We start from the raw sequence: 19,091 nt of genomic DNA on the forward strand, positions 1-19,091 counted from the left end.
TCCGGTTAAAGAACAGAAGCCTAGAACGCTGATGTTAAAATATCTGTAGTAATAAAAGCATAATATGCAAATCCACTGAATGGCTGAACAGCGGAATGACCATCTGGACGTCCTTCCGAAGAAGCTGGGGCTGCAGCTGTGGGATCGAGGCAGGCACTGCCGGCTGTGATCGAGGCACGGCTTTGAAGGCCTGCTCTTGCACGAATTCCATGCATCGGGCCTCTAGTTATAAATGGACCTGCTGGGAATATTTGTGTTCTGTCCTCTACCTAGACGTGTGTTACTTCTCAAATTGTTGCAGTGTCGCTGAATGTTTTACATTTAAAATGCGCAGCACTGCCGAAACCAGTTTGGCTCAGTGGATAGAGCGTCAGCCTGCGGACTGAAAGGTCCCGGGTTCGATTCCGGTCAAGGGCATGTACCTTGGTTGTGGGCACATCCCCAGTGGGGGGTGTGCAGGAGGCAGCTGATCGATGATTCTCTCTCATTGATGTTTCTAACTCTCTATCCCTCTCCTTTCATCTCTGTAAAAAATAAAATATGTATTTAAAAAATAAATAAAATAAAATATGCAGCACTGTGACCCAAAATGGTGATCGCTGGTGCCTTCCCACTAACCCACAGCATATAAAAATTCCAGTTTTTGCCGAAACCGGTTTGGCTCAGTGAATAGAGCGTCGACCTGAGGACTGAAGGGTCCCAGGTTCGATTCCGGTCAAGGGCACATACCTTGGTTGTGGGCACATCCCCCGTGGGGGGTGTGCAAGAGGCAGCTGATCGATGATTCTCTCATCGATGTTTCTAACTCTCTATCCCTCTCTCTTCCTCTCTGTAAAAAAATCAATAAAATATATATTTTTAAAAAATTCCAGTTTTTCTGCATCCCTGCCAGTACACACAACGATTAATCTTTTTATACAGTAGCCCCTGAAATGAATATATTGTTAACTCTATTTCACTTTAAATCCATTTATTCTAAGTAATATTTTAAAAATATATTGATTTTTTATAAAGAGGGGGAGAGAGCCAGAAACATTGATGAATCATAAATCAGCTGCCTCTTGCATACCCCCTACTGGGGATGTGCCCGCAACCAAGGCACATGCCCTTGACTGGAATCGAACCTGGGACCAGAACATTCTTAATAAAACAGTAAAATAATGGGAAATGGTACATTTTAAACGTTCTTTAAAAGTTTAAATATAATTGAATACAAATATAATTTTTGTTATAGTTGTTAATCCTCATACGAGGATATTTTTCCATTGATTTTTGTGAGAGTGGGAGGGAGGGAGGGATAGTGACACAGAGAATAAAAATATCAATGTGAGAGAGACATCAATTGGATGCCTCTTGTCTGCACCTTATTCAGAGCCAGGGATAAACTCTGTAACCATTGCATACACTTGGAATCAAACCTGCAACCCTTTAGTATTTGGGCTGACACTCCACTGAGCTAAACCAGCCAGGGCAAAAATATACACTTTCTTCACATGCACTTTTGATGTTTCCATCCATCCCTGCATTCCTGAAACCAACTTCCTCCTCCCTTTTCAGTGCTGCTTTGACTTATAACTGATGCAAGTACACAAACTTTGCAATAGCTTATAGAAAAAATACCTATATTATTAACCCTCCTCCTGGTTCCTTTCGTTTGTTTTTTAACCTATCTATCCCCAGGTACATTGGTGACTTATTTTACTTATAATCCCATCTGTATCTGGCCATGCCTGGATAGCTCAGTTGGTCAGAGCATCATCTCAATAACAACAAAGTTGCAGGTTCAATCCCTGGCCAGGGCATATACAAAAATCAAGCAAATAATGCATAAAAACAGTGGAACAACAAATTAATGTTTCGTTTTTGTTTCTCCCCATTTATTCATCTCTCTAACATATATATATATATATATATATATATATATATATATGAATGACATTTAATAATATATGTAATATTTCAAATAATAAAAAATTAAAAATAAATATTTTAAAAAAGAACCATAGATCGAGGCTCAACCATTGAGCCACACCAGTTGGGCTACATTATTTTAAAATTTAAAAAATATGCCGAGACCGGTTTGGCTCAATGGATAGAGCGTCGGCTTGGGGACTGAAAGGTCCCAGGTTCGATTCCGGTCAAGGGCATGTACCTAGGTTGCGGACACATCTCCAGTGGGGGGTGTGCAAGAGGCAGCTGATCGATGACTCTCTCTCATCGATGTTTCTAGCTCTCTATCTCTCTCCCTTCCTCTCTGTACAAAATCAATAAAATATATTTAAATATATATATATATATATTTTTTAAAATTTAAAAAATACATGTATTTTATTTTTTAAATATATTTTATTGATTTTTTTTTTCACAGTAAGAGAGAGGGAGAGTTAGAAACATTGATCAGCTGCCTCTTGCACACCCCCCACTGGGGATGTGTCCGCAACCAAGATACAGGCTCTTGACCGGAATGGAACCTGGGACCTTTCAGTCCGCAGGCCGACACTCTATCCTAGGGGTGTCGAACTCAATCAGAGAAGGGGCCAAAATCTAAAATCCAGCCTAAATCTCGGGCCGAATGGTTTACTGAACAGTCATAAACTGACAATGTCATAAACTGACAGCGGAGTGCAGTGATGACAGCGCAGTGCGGGCCACATTGCAAGGCCTGGCGGGCTGGATTTGGCCCGCGGGCCTTGTGTTTGACACATGTGCTCTATCCACTGAGCCAAACGGGTTTTGGCATATTTTATTTTATTGTTGATGGTATTACAGATGTCTCCCATTTCCCCCGCTGTGTATCTATCCTTTGGTGGATCTCTTGCATTCCTCCCTGCCCTCTTCACCTTGGAGATGCATCAGTCTGTTCCAGGTAGCCAGGCCTTTGATCTCATCTTGTCCCTCCCCAGGCGCCACTTGCTGTGCCAAACACCTTCATTCACCTGGGATGTTAGCATTCCCCTGGGCAGCGCAGCGGAGGAAACTACATTTCCCAGAAGAAAACGCGCGCACGTGGGCGGGGCTGACGTGCATTTCGTGTCTGCATATCCGGTTAGGGCGGGACTTCCGCCTTCCTCCTCCCGGTGGTCCTTTTAACCTCTTCCGTCTTTGTTCAGCGACCCCCAGGCTTCAGGGCGCCGGTCGGGAGCAGGAGGAGGCCCGGGGGGCCGCTGCCTGCGGGGCGGGGCGTGTCTGAGGCGCCTGGAGCCCCCACAGCCCGAGGAGATCGGCGTCTTCGGGCCCCCCGGCTCCTCTCCGCTCCCAGCGTCCCCGCAGCCTGACCCCCCGGACCCTCCCGCCTGGGGCGCGGCCTCCCCGGACCCGCCGCCCCGGGGCCCGCGCTCAGGATGGTGAGTCCCTCCTGGGGGCGCGGGGGTGACGGGGAGGAGGGTGGAGGGCGGCAGAGCCACCGTGTGAGGAGGCAGTGGTGGGACTGAGCGGGGAGGATGGGGACACCCGGGCCTGTTTGGGGTCTGAAGGCAGCAAAGAGCTAAGGTGCGGGTTTTGCAGAAGCTGGGGCCGTGGATCTTAGGGTCCCTGGAGGAGCACACGGGGCCGAAAAGGGTGGAGAATTAGGAATCCGTTAGGCCACCTAGGAGGCTCGGAAACGGTCCTGCGGGAGCTGGTGCTGAGGCTGCACAGCGCCCCTTGTCTGCTTTGGCTGCTGCTTTTCTGGGTGACAGTGAGCTCAGCTTCTGACAGCAGCCGGCCTGTGCAGCGGGCGCCCCTGGTTTTGCAGGAAAGAACGCTGATCTTGGGGAAATGTGGGTTGGGGCGGATGAAGAGGCGCTGAGGTGAGAGCAGGGCTCGGAGCATGAAAAGGGGTGAGCATGGTAAAGCAACAAGCAGACTGTCCAATGACAGCGGGGAGGGGAGGGAGATCTGGGGGAGATCAGAGATCAACCGAAGGACTTGGGTGCATGCATAGAAGCACAACCAATGGACGCAAAACTCTGGGGAGGGAGGCAATGGTAAGATATGTACACAGATAATAATTTAATTTTTAAAATGATAAAAATAGTCAAGGGCATGCATGTACCTTGGTTGCGGGCACATTCCCGGGGGGGGGGGGGGGGGGGGGTGTGTGTGAGGCGGCTGATCCATGCTTCTCTCTCATTGATGTTTCTGACTCTGTCCCTCTCCCTTGTAAAAAATCAATAAAAAATTATTTTAATTAATTAATTAAAAATTAATTAAAAATTAAAAATGATAAAATAAATAAGGGGTGGGAATGCTGCCTTTGGGGTGTAAAGGCTCAGTGAGGGGGGGGTCGCCTCCCCATGTGATGTCACAGAGGCAGTTGGAAGACTGGAGTTAGGAACTCAGAGGGGGGAGTTCTCAGGGAGGGGGCAGCCATGGAGGAGATGAGGCATTTACAGTCTAAGCCTCTCTAAGGAGTGGCCTGGCTCTGTGGGGTGAGAGGGAAACTGAGGTAGGACTGTTATTTGGGACAACTGGGTTTTGTGAGGGGGTGCCCTGTGACCCTGGTCGGGCAGGTAGGAGAAAAGAGCGGATGGGGGTGTTTGGTAAGATGCAGTGTGGAGGTGAGGTGGCTAATGGCTGGGAGACTGATCTGTCAGCCCCCATAATAGAGACTGAGGCAGGGACAGGGGTCTCAGTGAATTCGGGGAGGGCAGAATAAGTGTCCCCAGTGTAGATTAAAAAGGAGATGGGGCCAAAACTGGTTTGGCTCAGTGGATAGAGCGTCGGCCTGCGGACTCAATGGTCCCGGGTTCGATTCCGGTCAAGGGCATGTACCTTGGTTGCGGGCATATCCCCAGTAGGGGGTGTGCAAGAGGCAGCTGATCAATGACTATCTCATCGATGTTTCTAGCTCTCTTATCTCTCTCCCTTCCTCTCTGTACAAAATCAATAAAATATATTAAAAAATTATTGTTAAAAGAAATGTCCAAGATTTAAAAAAAAAATAAAATAAAAATAGAAGCAACTGTTTAGGGCGGCCAGAGAGCAAGTGTGTGGTGGGGAAAGGAGGTATTGGAGCTGGAGTTCTTGGGATGTGCGCTCTGAGGGGCTGGGGGAGGAGGCGATCGCTGGTTAGGAGGTCTGGGTTTTGGGAATCTCCTGCAGGTGAGGGAAGGGATCTGTAAGGGGATGGAGGGGGTGCTCTGCTGGTTCAGCAGTAGATTCAGAATCAGAAGTGTTAGGGGTATGATGTTTTGTGTGAAGGAGAAAGATTTGATGGGCGGAGCAGAACTGAGAGAGGATTGGGACTAGAGGGCGAAAAAGATTCCCTGGCCGAGACCGGTGTGGCTCAGTGGATAGAGCGTCGGCTTGGGGACTGAAAGGTCCCGGGTTCGATTCTGGTCAAGGGCATGTACCTTGGTTGCGGGCATATCCCCAGTAGGGGGTGTGCAAGAGGCAGCTGATGGATGGCTCTCTCTCATCGATGTTTCTAACTCTCTATCTCTCTCCCTTCCTCTCTGAACAAAAATCAATAAAATATATTTTAAAATTTTTTTTTTAAATAATATAATAAAATAAAAAAGTTGCCGTTTTCAGGCCATGGAGACGTCTCATCTAGTTCATATGGTGGCCAAACATTGTTACCGAAGAAGATGAGGTGGTTGGGCTTGATCTCCCCTGTGGGTGTGCAGAGGGGAGGGTGGCGTGGCCCACGAGAGAGGAGAGTGATATGCAAATGGATTGTCCCTCCAACACACAAGAGGGCTGCCTCCATGTGGTCAAAGATGGCTACACCCATGTGGACACAAGATGGCCTCCACAAGATGGCCAGCAGGGGAGGGCAGTTGGGAAGGACCAGGCCTACAAGGTTGGGCAGTTGGGGTTGATCAGGCCAGCAGGGGAGGGCAGTTGGGAGGAACAAGGCCTGCAAGGGAGGGCAGTTGGGGGCAATCAGTCCTGCAGGGGAACACAGGGGGTGACCAGGCCAGCAGAGGAGGGAAGTTGGGGGTAACCAGGCCTGCAGGGGGGGAACCAGGCCTGCAGGGAAGGGCAATTGAGGAGGACCCAGGCCTGCAGGAGAGGGCTGTTAGGGGCGATCAAGCTGGCAGGGGAGCAGTTGGGCATCAATCAGGCTGACGGGAGTGGTTAGGGGGTGATCAGGCTGGCAGGCAGAAGCGGTTAGGGGCAATCAGGCAGTCAGGCAGGCGAGCAGTTGGGAGCCAGCAGTCCTGGATTGTGAGAGGGATGTCCGACTGCCCATTTAGGCCCTGCTAGGATCGGGCCTAAGCGGGCAGTCGGACATCGCTTGCAGGTTCCCAGATTGAAGAGGGTGCAGGCTGGGCTGAGGGACACACCCCTCACCCCTTTGCACAGATATTGTGCACCAGACCTGTGTGTGTGTGTGTGTGTGTGTGTGTGTGTGTGTGTTTTAGATGTAGAAAGGAAGGTAGAGGGAGAGAGAGAGAGAGAATCAGTGATATGTAAGTAACAAGGATTGGCCGAAACCGGTTTGGCTCAGTGATAGAGCGTCGGTCTGCGGACTGAAAGGTCCCGGGTTCGATTCCGGTCAAGGGCATGTACATTAGTTGCGGGCACATCCCCCGTGGGGGGGTGTGCAAGAGGCGGCTGGTCGATGTTTCTCATCAACGTTTCTAGCTTTCTATCTCTCTCCCTTCCTCTCTGTAAAAAAATCAATAAAATATATATTAAAAAAAAAAAAAGAAAGAAAGAAAGAAAAAAAGAAAAGAAACAAGGATTGGTTGATGCCAACACAACTCCTACTGTGGATCCAGTCCTCAACCTAAGCACGTGACCTCACCAGTGCGTGGGGTCAATGCTCAACCAACGGACACACATCATCCAGGAGTGTAGATCACTTTAACACAGGGAATCATGGTCAGGTTGGTAATGGGAGGAATGTCCCTGAAGGGACAGTGTGAGCCTGAGGACTAGCTTTCCTGCTGGGGCCCCTGTTTGTGGGAGGTGGGTGTCACAACACAGCAAAGGCAAAGGGACAGAGAGCTAGAAACATCGATGAGAGAGAAACATCCACCAGCTGCCTCATGCACACCCCCCCCACCGGGGATGCGCCCAAAACCAAGGTACATGTCCTTGACCAGAACCGAACCCAGGACCCTTCAGACCACAGGCTGACGCTCTATCCACTGAGCAACACCGGTTTCAGCCAGCATCTCTCTTTACCCTCTGATCTTGACGCCCACTGTATTGATAAGAGTCAGTGTGGGGTGTACGGGAGGTCCCAAGCTCAGGTGTCCTCGATCTGCTCAGCTGCCTTTATTTTTGTGGGAGGACAAAAATATCAGTAGGGCCAAAACCAGTTTGGCTCAGTGAATAGAGCGTCGGCCTGCGGGCTGAAGGGTCCCAGATTCGATTCCAGTCAAGGGCATGTACCAATAGGGGGTGTGCAAGAGGCAGCTGATCAATGTTTCTAACTCTCTATTCCTCTCTCTTCCTCTCTGTAAAAAATTAATAAAAAATATATTTAAAATATATATATATATATATATATATATATATATATATATATATATCAGTAGGAATATAAGAAGACAGTGGCTTTCATGGGATAAAGGCCTGTGGGAGCGGCCAGGCCCGGAGCAGCCGGATCTGGTGCGGCCAGGCCCCAAGCAGCAGTTGCCAGGCTGGGAGCAGCCCGGAGCAGCGGCTGCCAGGCTGGGAGCGGCCAGGCCCGGAGCAGCCGGGTCGGGTGCGGCCAGGCTCGGAGCAGCCGGGTCTGGTGCGGCCAGGCCGAAGCAGCGGTTGCCAGGCTGGGAGCAGCCGGACCGGGTGCAGCCAGGCCCGGAGCAGCAGCAGCCAAGTCCAGAGCAACTAGGTAGGGAGCGGCAGTGACCAGACCCGGAGCAGCTGGTTGTGGAACGAACCAGAGCAACAGAGGCCAGGCCCGGAGCAGCCAGGCCCAGAACAGCTCACTCCTCTCCTGTCCCTGCCCCACAGCTGCCTCTCAGACATGGCTGGAAACTTTTGTGGGAACTTGAGGGTCTGCTGAATCAAGTGATGAAGGCTTAGATCTGGATGTGTTGAGTTAGTATAGCGCTGGGGTGTTGATCTGTGAGTGCCTTGTGTGGGGCCTGGATGAGGCTGGTTGACCTATTTGGAAATGTCTTTTGTGTGAAGTGAATCATTGGGCATGTGGAGGTATTATTGATATAAGAAAATGCTAAGTAACTGATTTACTATCTGAAAAGGGATTTACTATCGGGGAAAGGGACGGAGGAAGAGACTGAACATAAACTGCACCTATGGATGAGGACAATGGGGGATGGGGAGGGGGCGGAGGGTGGGGTGGGAACCTGGTGGAGGGGGGAAGAAATGAGGAACCTTTGTAATAATATGAACAATAAAGATTGATTTAAAAAAAAAAAAAAGGCCTGGCATTTTCTCTGCGGTGTAGAGTGGAGAGGGCAGGTGGATAATGGAGGGTGGGGATTCTAAGAGAACTTAGAATCTTAACCTTGACTCTGATCATGAGCTGTACTGTCCCATTATGACAGGATGTGAACTTTGAGGAGGTGGCCATTGGCTTCTCTCAGGAGGAGTGGGGGCTCCTGGATGAGGCTCAGAGACGTCTGTACTGCGATGTGATGCTGGAAGCATTTGCACTTGTGTCCTCTGTCGGTAAGACCTTCACGTTGTCCCAGTGTCCTGAGGTGACGGCCTCTCTTCCTTTATTCCTTTACTTACCCTGTTTCCCCGAAAATAAGACAGTGTCTTATATTAATTTTTGCTCCCAAAGATGCGCTAGGTCTTATTTTCAGGGGATGTCTTATTTTTTCCATGAAGAAGAATACGGTGCACATTTATTGTTAAATGAAAATAAAGGAAATTTATTCCCTGTATACGGTAAGGTAGTACGGTCGTTGTCAACACAAAACCAGACAAACTGTGAATCCTACAGTATCAAGAATTTACTCATTTATTCAGTAACAATCATGTCATCATCTTCTGGAACATCATCCTAACAATCCAATTCCTGAATTTCCTGGTGAATTTCTTGTGACTCCATTTCTTTCAGGATCAGTGGACCAAATCTCTCATGTTTAGCCTGGGTGGGGGGGCCCTTGTTTTTGGGGGGATGCCTTCTATTTCACTCAGAAGGAAACCTGTAAGTAGGTCTTATTTTCGGAGGATTTCTTATTTTCGAGGAAACACGCTATCTAAGCTCTCCCTAAGATATTATTGTGGCCTGTGGTGTTGCTGTCAGTGTTGTGGATTAGCTTAGAGGCATGAGTGGTCATCTGTGAGACTCAACTGGGCGTGGTGCAGAGGGCCATCGGGCCTGGGATTTGAGGGATGGTTAACTGGAGTGATGGCTGTGACTGTTGAAGGGACATCAAGTGCAGCTCCAGGGGAGGTGGGCCCTGGATATTTGAGAGATGATTGTGTGTATCAATAGGTGAGGTTGAAGGAATAAATAGAGAGGCCTTCATAGCAGGACAGCCTTTGAGTCCTGATGAGTGTGGACTATCAGAGTCTAGGAGTTACTTGTTCCTGTTTGAATTTGACAAGCACGCAGGATGACCTCAGAGGAGGCTTGGCCCTGTTGAGTTGCAACTGGGAGAAGTATGATGTAAGTGTGATGCTTGGATCATACCAAGAACCTGCATATTTCATACCAAGAACCTGCACATTTCCAACAGTGTTTAGGTGCAAGTGCCATTTCTACTTTTTCTTGTCCATACTGGATACTTTGCTTGGAATCATTATTTTATCTGTGATTTCCTGGCTGTTGGCTATCTTCACCCTTATGGCCTTTTTGCATCACCCGTCCCCCTGCGAGTTTTTTTCTGCAGTGTTCTCCAGCACAGACCTGCACACGTGTTATGAGGTGCACATACGTGCTTAAGTAGACCTCGAATATCGGCTATTCACTTACTGAATTTTTTAAAAATATTTTTTATTGATTTTTTTTTTACAGAGAGGAAGGAAGAGGGATAAAGAGTTAGAAACATCGATGAGAGAGAAACACCCATCAGCTGCCTCCTGCACACCCCCCACTGGGGATGTGCCCGCAACCAAGGTACATGCCCTTGACCGGAATCGAACCTGGGACCTTTCAGTCCGCAGGCCGACGCTCTACCACTGAGCCAAACCGGTTAGGGCTACTTACTGAATTTTACTTGGAATAAGATGTAACCAACTTTCTGCACAGCTTGCCCAAGTCACAAGCATGCAAGCCCTGCTGAATGCTGTTATGTGGTTCTTGCCATGCTTGTGTCATCTTTTGAGGTCTCCCTTGTTTTTTTACGATAAGTAGCCAGAACTTTTCATAGCAACATAGTTTGAATCCTTCCTGCAAATATCTTATTCTCAGGAAGGTACATGAAACTAGGTACACGAAGCCAAGGTAATAACGTGGAACACACTTTTGCAGTGGGCCATCCTCTCGTCACCAGTCAGCATTCACTCCCTCACCGTTTTTTCCGTTTCAGGTCGTTGGCGTAACACAGAAGGTGGGGAGGCCTGTTCCGAGCAGTGTGCATCCATACGAGGAGAGTCACAGATCGGGACTTGTAAGACAGCCCCAGCCACCCAGAGGACCCTTCTCTGTACGCGGTGTGTCTCCGTGTTAAAAGACATTCTGCGCCTGACGGAGTCGCAGGCCACGTACTTTGAGCAGAGAGCCTCCCGCGGTGACACCTGTGGGAGAGGCTTCTGTTTCGGCCCAAACCCTCACCGGCCGCGGCGGGATTGCAGTGGAGAGAAGCCCTGGCGAGGAGCTGCGGACGGGGTCTCCTTTGTGACCGGCTTCTACGTATCAGAGCTGCCTTCCACCCATAGGGAGGTTGGGGTTGACTTGCATGCTTTCTCGGAGTTTCTCCAGCACCAGAACCCTCTCCGTGGAACTGAGATCTCACGGGCCTTTCTCAAGAGAAAAAGTCACCGGGAACGGGGTGAAGGCGAAAAGGCGGCCAGCCACAGCCAGGAAGCCGTTCCGTGTCACCACGAGGATCCCAAACACAGGGACGTTTTCAGCTGCGCCTTTAACCTCCATAGACCTCGGGGAGTTCACACCAGAGAGAAGTCCCACGCGCGTATGGATCGCGGGCAGAAGCCGTCCCTCGCTAAGCCGGACGGAGCCCGCACCAGAGGGAGACCCGTCGAATGCCGCGAGTGCGGGAAACGGTTCCGGTGCAACAGCCTCCTCCTGAAGCACACGCGCGTCCACACGGGGGAGAAGCCGTACCCGTGCGGGGACTGCGGGAGGGCCTTCGCTCAGACCTCGCACCTCCTTCAGCACCGCCGGGTCCACACGGGGGAGAAGCCCTTCGAGTGCCCCGACTGCGGCAAGGCCTTCAGCCACCGGTCCACCCTCACCGAGCACCAGACCGTCCACTCGGGCGACAGGCCCTACGCCTGCGGGGACTGCGGGAAGTCTTTCAGGTCCAACAGCCACTTCCGCTACCACCGGAGGGTCCACGCGGGGGAGAAGCCGTACGCCTGCGAGGACTGCGGGAAGGCCTTCCGGCAGAACTCGGCCCTCACGGAGCACCAGAGGGTGCACACCGGGGAGAGGCCGTACGCCTGCGGCGACTGCGGGAAGCACTTCGGCAACGTCTCCAACCTCATCAAGCACCACCGAGTTCACACCGGGGAGAGGCCCCACGAGTGCACGGAGTGCGGGAAATCCTTCTGCTACAGATCGGCCCTCCTGCGACACCTGAGCATTCACACAGGAGAAAGACTTTAAGTGGGCAGGCCAATGCTTTATCTTTCTCACTCAGAATAAAAAAAAAAAAAAAACACCAAAGGAGGATCTGTCCGACCCCCGTGTAACTCAGCATAAACCCCTTTTCCTGTAGACCACATGTGTCAAACACAAGGCCCGCGGGCCAAATCCAGCCCGCCAGGCCCTGCAATGTGGCCCGCACCCGCGCTGTCATCGCTGCACTCCGCTGTCAGTTTATGACATTGTCAGTTTATGACTGTTCAGTAAACCATTCGGCCCGCGATTTAGGCTGGATTTTAGATTCTGGCCCCTTCTCTGATTGAGTTCGACACCCCTCCCAGTGTAGACTCTGCCAGATTCCTCAGACGTTTCCTGTACAAGTGAGGCTTGGAGGAGCGCTCATTGCGTTTGTTGCTAACCTGCTCAGGCCTACAACCGGATGTATTCACAGTATAATGTCCATCGCTAGCTACACATTCCCCCCATCTTCCGGGTAATTTGTAGATAACCGTCCCAATAGAACTTTTCTTTGTTTTGAGGAAAACCATTCAGAGACCCAATTTTCCACTTCTTTTTAAATTAATTTGTTTTTATTTATTTTTACAAGTATATATATATTTTATTGATTTGTTACAGAGAGGAAGGGAGAGAGGGATAGAGAGTTAGAAACATTGATGAGAGAGAATCATCCATCAGCTGCCTCTTGCAAAACCCCTCACCGGGGATGTGCCCACAAACCAAGGTACATGCCCCTGACCGGAATCGAACCTGGGACCTTTCAGTCCGCAGGCTGACGCTCTATCCACTGAGCCAAACCGGTTTTGGCTCCACTTCTTATTACGTTTTGATGTGCTGCTCATCAGAAAGTGCATGTGCCATCTCTCGGAACAAGTGGCAGTCTGAGGGAGCAAGGTCTGGTGAATATGGCGGGTGGGTTAATCCTTCCCAGGCAAGATCTTTTAATGTGTCTTTACCTGGATTTGAAGTGTGTGATGGTGTGTTATCATGAAGCAAAATTACTCTGCCAGGTCTTCTGGCCCATTCTCGTCATTTCACGATCAAAGCATAGCTCAAATTATTTGTTGTCAGAAGCAATCAGTATTAACGGTTTCACCTGGTTTTAGAAGCTCATAATACACCACACCTTCCTGGTTTCACCAAATGCAGAGCACTGTCTTCTTTCCAAAGCGATTTGGCCTTGCAGTCGATGTGGATGGTTGACCTGGATCAATCCATGATTTTATGCATTTGGGATTCTCAAAATCCACTTTTTTTTTTTTTAAATATATTTTTTTGATTTTCTTACAGAGAGGAAGAGAGAGATAGCTAGAAACATGGATGAGAGAGAAACATCGACCAGCTGCCTCTTGCACACCCCCTACCGGGGATGTGCCCGCAACCAAGGTACATGCCCCTGACCGGAATCGAACCTGGGATCTTTCAGTCCGCAGACTGACGCTCTACCGCTGAGCCAAATTGACCAGGATGTTCTCTGTTTTTCACATAGAAATCACCACTTTTAAAGCATTTAAAAGGCATTCACAAGTACCTTGAGATGGAGCATGTCCACCACAGCTTCCCAAAGTATACGATAACTTTCAGCAGCACTTTTCTTCAAAATAAAACAATGAATTAAAACTTCCCGCAAATGTTCTTTTTTTGACACAGAATTTGACATTTTTTAAGTGTAAGAATATCTAGGATGTTAACACCTTCAGAAAATTGGACATGAAGTTTTGAAGCTTGTTGTCAATACAACAAAATAGCATACGTATCAGATCGCATATATATTCAACATATGTGTAACTCCCATCTATTGAAAAATCTGCATTATTAACCGGTACACCTGGTAAATGCAAGTATTTGTCTGGAAGCTATTTCCCATCTTACATCTGGTTCACCTGAGAGTGTGTATCAGACACAACCCCTGCATGCTCAGGGGTTTTGCTTGCGAAAATTATGAATGAGCTCCTGGCAGATCTTCATTTCTTTCTTTAAAAAAAAAAAAAATATATATATATATATATATATATATATATATATATATATATATATATATATATATAATTGATTTTTTTTACAGAGAGGAAGGGAGAGGGAGATAGAGAGTTAGAAACGTCGATGAGAGAGAGAAACGCCAATCAGCTGCCTCCTGCACGCCCCCTCCTGAAGATGTGCCCGCAACCAAGGTACATGCCCTTTTCTGAACTCGAACCTGGGACCCTTCAGTCCACAGGCTGACGCTCTATCCACTGAGCCACATCGGTTAGGGCAGATCTTCATTTCTTTCCCTCTAATTAGAGAATTAAACTGACCCAGATTTCATCCAGAGCACCTGTCCTCAGCTAAGTTCTACTTCTTTCAGGGACCTTGTGGTTCTCACATTATGCTCTGATGCATTGTTTCAGGTTCCAACTGACCAACCTGCAAACCACTGTACTGTCCTTTGCTCTCATTCATGATCCAATCTAATAAAAGAGTGATATGCTAATTGACTGTCACTCCATCACAAGATGGCTGCCCCCATGTGGTTAAATATGGCTGCCCCCATGTGGACACAATATGGCCACCACAAGATGGCCTACAAGGGAGGGCAGTTGGGGGTGATCAAACCTACAGGGAAGGGTAGTTGTGAGGGGGTCCAGCCCTGCAGGGGAGGGCAGTTGTGGTGGACCAGGCCTGCAGAACAGGCTAGTTGGGGGCAATTGGACTGGCAGGGGAGCAGTTACACATCAATCAGACTGGTAGGAGAGTAGTTAGGGGGTGATCAGGCTGGCAGGCAGGCAAGCAGTTGGGAGCCAGCAGTCCTGTATTGTGAGAACAGACATCCCTCTTGGGGTCCCAGATTGGAGAGGGTGCAGGCTGGGCTGAGGGACACACCTCCCCATGCACGAATTTTATGCACTGGGCTCTAGTCTTCTTATTTTTTATTTATTTATATTTTATTTTATTTATTTTTTAAAATATATTTTATTGGTTTTGTACAGAGAGGAAGGGAGAGAGATAGAGAGTTAGAAACATCGATGAGAGAGAGTCATCGATCAGCTGCCTCTTGCACACCCCTACTGGGGATATGCCCTCAACCAAGGTACATGCCCTTGACTGGAATCAAACCCGGGACCCTTCAGTCCCCAAGCCGATGCTCTATCCATTGAGCCAAACCGGTCTCGGCTTTTTAAAAATATTTTATTGATTTTTTTACAGAGAGGAAGGGAGAGGGATAGTTAGAAACATCGCTGAGAAACATCACTCGGCTGCTTCCTGCACACCCCCTACTGGGGATGTGCCCACAACCAAGGTACATGCCCTTGACCAGAATGGAACCCAGGACCTTTCAGTCCGCAGACCAACACTCTATCCACTAAGCCAATCTGGTTTCAGCCAAACCTGTGCTATTTAACAACTCTTGGACACTGAGAAAAAAAAAAAAAAAAAAAGACAGATTGGCTGGTTCCAAGCAGCCCTGCCCAGGACAAGGGGGGCCTTGCCCCAGGCCTGACCCAGCTGCCCTTGAGGGGAGAGGGTGGCTAGTCACCCAGTCAGGCCCCCAGCACTGGGCCAAGCCATATTGATCCACCCTCGGGATTCCTGCCTTCATCCCCTCGGCTCAGCTGATCCTTTATCTCCCATCTCAGAGGAAGAACGCTCCTGTCCAACCCCCCTGAGGGAATGTGGGGACCCTGAGGCACAGGGAGGGGTGGGCCCCAGCCCCAGCCCCACTTGGGTGAGGTTGGGGATAAAGGAGCTGGGAGCTGATGGCAAAGGAGAGGCTGGGTGACTTCCGTCCTGGAGAAAAGGGGACCCCAGGGGTGGATGCCAGGGGGTGGACGCAAGGGAGGGGGTGGGAAGCCTTGGCCATCCAAATGGACATGCTGAGGGCCAGAAAGAGGAGGCGGGAGAGGGAGTTGGTTGTGGGTCTTGGGAGCCCTCGGGGGAGGAGGCAGAAGCAGGAGGCCTGGGAAGAGGCACTTCAGGAGGCAGAGGAATTAGTGTCTCTCTCAGGAGAACCCTGTCCTGGGGCCGCCTGACCAGAGCTGCAGGGTCACAGGCTGGGGTTGAGGGTTCGAGAGCAGAGTCCCTCCCAGAGGCCCCGGAGCCTTCATGTCAAATTTTCTGAAGGTGTTCACATCATAGATATTTTTATGCCTAAAAAGTGCCCCCCCAAAAAAGAGCCTTTATTATCCGCATTATTCACCAGTGCGCCTGGTAAAACCAGTTTTGAGGTCAGAGCACGCCGCCTTGTGGACATGTCTGAAATTGCGTCGTTTAAATTCTTTTCAAACCATCCCAAAGCAAAACTACAGTAAAATGACAAGTCTAGCACTGAGACCTCTCTTCAGGAGCAATCTGAAATTACCCGTGTGATACCCTGTGACACACCTTCCCCCCCCCCAAATATTGTAATTCCCCCCCCCCCAAATACTTCAGGGGCAAATTCCTATAAACCAGGGCCTCCTCCTGCACAACCATCAGCATCGGGGTGTTTGCGCTGATGTGTATCTGCCGTCCAGTCCTCTGATGCGAGTCCAGTGTGGCCCGTTGTCCGAGAAATGCCCTCAGCAGGCGGCCTGAGACCCTGCCGACACCCCCTTCCCGAGAGAGGTGCCCTTTGCATTGAGTCTTCATTTCTCTCCAGTCTTCTTTCTTGAACCTTTTGGGTTTTTATTTTTTTTATTTTTTATTTTTTATTTATTTATTTTATTTTATTATTATTTTTTTTTTACAGAGAGGAAAGGAAAGAGATAGTTAGAAACATCTATCAGCTGCCTCCTGCACGCCCCCCACTAGGGATGTGCCCGCAACCAAGGTCCATGCCCTTGACCGGAATCGAACCCGGGACCCTTCAGTCCACAGGCCAAACGGGCTAAGGCTCCTTGAGCCTCTTAAAGACTTGAGTGCTTTAACACTTTATTTATCCAGCGAATACAAGTGCTTAGAATCACGGACCCTCCAAGCTTCAGGGATGCCCCAGGAAAGTAACCAGAACCGGGGACGTAGCCAAGGTGCCCAGGCCCTCCGAACCCCAAGAGATGGGGAGCCTGGCTCTTCCACGGTTTCAGCCTGAACCCCGAGCAGCGGCAGTATGTGCTGGGGTGGGATCTGGGGTGGCCCCTCTATAGGGGTGATTAAACCCATGGCACCGAGGAGACTCTGTTTCTGTCCCAGGCACAGCAATTACACGTGGGTGCTGCCCAGCCGGTATGGCTCAGTGGTTGAGCTTTGACCTATGAAACAGGAGGTCAGGGGTCCGATTCCTGGTTGGGGGCTCCATCCCCGGTGTGAAGGTGCAGGAGGCAGCTGACCCATGATCCTCTCTCATTATTGGTGTTTCTCTCTGCCCCATATATTAAAAAAATTTTTTGTTTTTTAAAAAAACGAACTTAAGCCGAAACCGGTTTGGCTCAGCGGTAGAGCGTCGGTCTGCAGACTGAAAGGTCCCGGGTTCGATTCCAGTCAAGGGCATGTACATTGGTTGTGGGCACATCCCCGGTAGGGGGTGAGCAGGAGGTCGATGTTTCTCTCTCATCGACGTTTCTAGCTCTCTATCTCTCTCCCTTCCTCTCTGTACAAAATCAATAAAATATGTTTTAAAAAATAAATAAAAAAATAAAAAACGAACTTAAAACCTTTTACAAAAACCCAACAAGGGGAATGGCAAGTAAAACTAGTGTTGTTGCCGCCTTGTGGACATCTCTGGAATTGCGTCTGTTTAAACTTTTTTTAGGCCAGCCCAGAAGCAAAACTACGGAAAATACACTAGCACAGAGACCCCCCAAAAATATATATTTTAATTTTTATTTCCCAAATACTTCAGGGGGAAATTTCCTATAAACCAGGGCCTCCTCCTGCCAACTATCAGAGTCAGGAAGTTCACGCAGATGCTTCTCTGCCGTCCAGTGCTCTGATGGGATTGCAATGTGGCCCGTTGTCCCAGGAACGCCCTCGGCAGGCTGCCAGAGACCCCGCTGACACCTCCTTCCCGTGAGAGGCGCCCTTTGCATGGAGTCTTCGCCTCTCCCGGTCCCCCTCCTGGAACCTGTCACAGACTCCAGCGCTTTAACACTTTGCTGAAGCGGCGGGTACGAATGTCTGGAATCGGGGACCCTCGGGGCTCCATAGACGCCCCCGGAACGCAACCAGAACCGAGGGCGGAGCCAAGGCCCCCAGGACCTCCGAACCGCGAGAGATCGGGAGCCTGGCCCTTCCACTGATCTGCCGAGACGTCGAACAGGGGTGCGCATGAATAGTATTTGGGCCCAATCCATTAATGCTGCCTGCTGGCGAGCGCGAGGCACGCTGGGATGTGTAGTTGGGGGATGAGCGCGGTGCAAGCTGGGAAGCGCGTCAGAAAAGCGTCCCGGGGCATTTCGGGAGATGTGTCTATCGATGAGCGCAGGGCTCGTTGGGAAGCGTGGCAGAAGCGGTTCTGGCACGCAGGGAAGTGTGTCGTTTGCTGGCGCGGGGCACGCTGGGATGTGTAGTTGGGGGGTGAGCGCGGTGCAAGCTGGGAAGCGCGTCAGGCGGACACCTCCGGGCCTTCCCGGAAGTGTGTCGGGGCAGCGTGGAGGCATGCCGGGAGTTGTGTCGCGCACCGAGCATGCCGGGGAGCGAGTCAGCGTCGCCGCGTTGCGTGCTGGGAGGTGCGGCTAGGCCCTGCCGGAAGTGTGTCAGAAAGCGTCCCGGGGCATTTCGGGAGATGTGTCTATCGGTGAGCGCAGGGCTCGTTGGGAAGTGTGTCGGAAGCGGTTCCAGCGGCACGCTGGGAAGTGTGTCGTTTGCCGGTGCGGGGCACGCTGGGACATGTAGTTGGGGGGATGAGCGCGGTGCACGCTGGGAAGCGCGTCTAGCGGGGCCTTCCCGGAAGTGTGTCGGCGGCAGCGTGCAGGGAGGCGCGTCAACGTCGCCGCGTTGCGTACTGGGAGGTGCGGCTAGGCCCAGCCGGAAGTGTGTCGGAGAGTCCCAAGGTATTTCGGGAGATGTGTCCAGCGGCGAGCGCAGGGTTAGTCGGGAAGTGTGGCAGAAGCGGTTCCGTGTCGCCAGAAAGTACGTCGTTTGCCGCCGGCGCGGGGCACGCCGGGAGGTGTGGCGGGGGCCCCGGGCGCCGCGGGCCCCCGTGTCCGGTTCAGTCTCGCGGGACCGGGTCTCAGTCTGATCCGCTCGGGCGCGGAGCCTGGACTCGAGGGCTGTGACCCCAGCGCCGAGCGAGCGGCTGGTTCTCAGGAAACACGTTGGAGCGATGGCGGCAGAGTGGGGACAGGGCACGTGCTGGTGCTTTTCTTCTCTTAAGAGAAGGGAGGTGGGAGGGGGAGGAGAGAGAGAAACTTTAATGAGAGACATCAGTCAGTTGTGACCACAGCACAGGATCGAACCCCTGACCCTTCCTGCATGGGCGGGCGCTCTGACCACTGAGCGCGCCGCCTTGTGGACATCTCTGGAATTGCGTTTGTTTGAATCTTTTTAAGTT

At 50.5% G+C, this 19,091-nt stretch overlaps 1 protein-coding gene across 3 annotated transcripts in view; it reads left to right on the forward strand.

Moving 5' to 3' along the window:
* The first annotated feature begins 3,048 nt into the window (after window positions 1-3,048).
* LOC311614387 (zinc finger protein 418-like) overlaps window positions 3,049-19,091 on the forward strand; it is a 122,437-nt gene continuing 106,394 nt past the window's right edge. Inside the window, exons 1-3 of one of the 3 annotated variants that reach the window (XM_084869190.1) lie at window positions 3,049-3,344; window positions 8,451-8,574; window positions 10,389-13,526. In XM_084869190.1, the coding sequence (XP_084725316.1) occupies window positions 3,342-3,344; window positions 8,451-8,574; window positions 10,389-11,647 (1,386 nt within the window). In that variant the 5' untranslated portion in view covers window positions 3,049-3,341 and the 3' untranslated portion in view covers window positions 11,648-13,526. Of the gene's footprint in view, window positions 3,345-8,450; window positions 8,575-10,388; window positions 13,528-19,091 lie in introns of those variants that run through there. The other 2 variants (XM_084869191.1, XM_084869189.1) reach the window with 2 other exon arrangements.

The sequence above is a fragment of the Pipistrellus hanaki genome (genome assembly GCF_964339955.1).
Source record: "Pipistrellus hanaki genome assembly, chromosome: 21".
NCBI classification, from domain to species: Eukaryota; Metazoa; Chordata; class Mammalia; order Chiroptera; family Vespertilionidae; genus Pipistrellus; species Pipistrellus hanaki.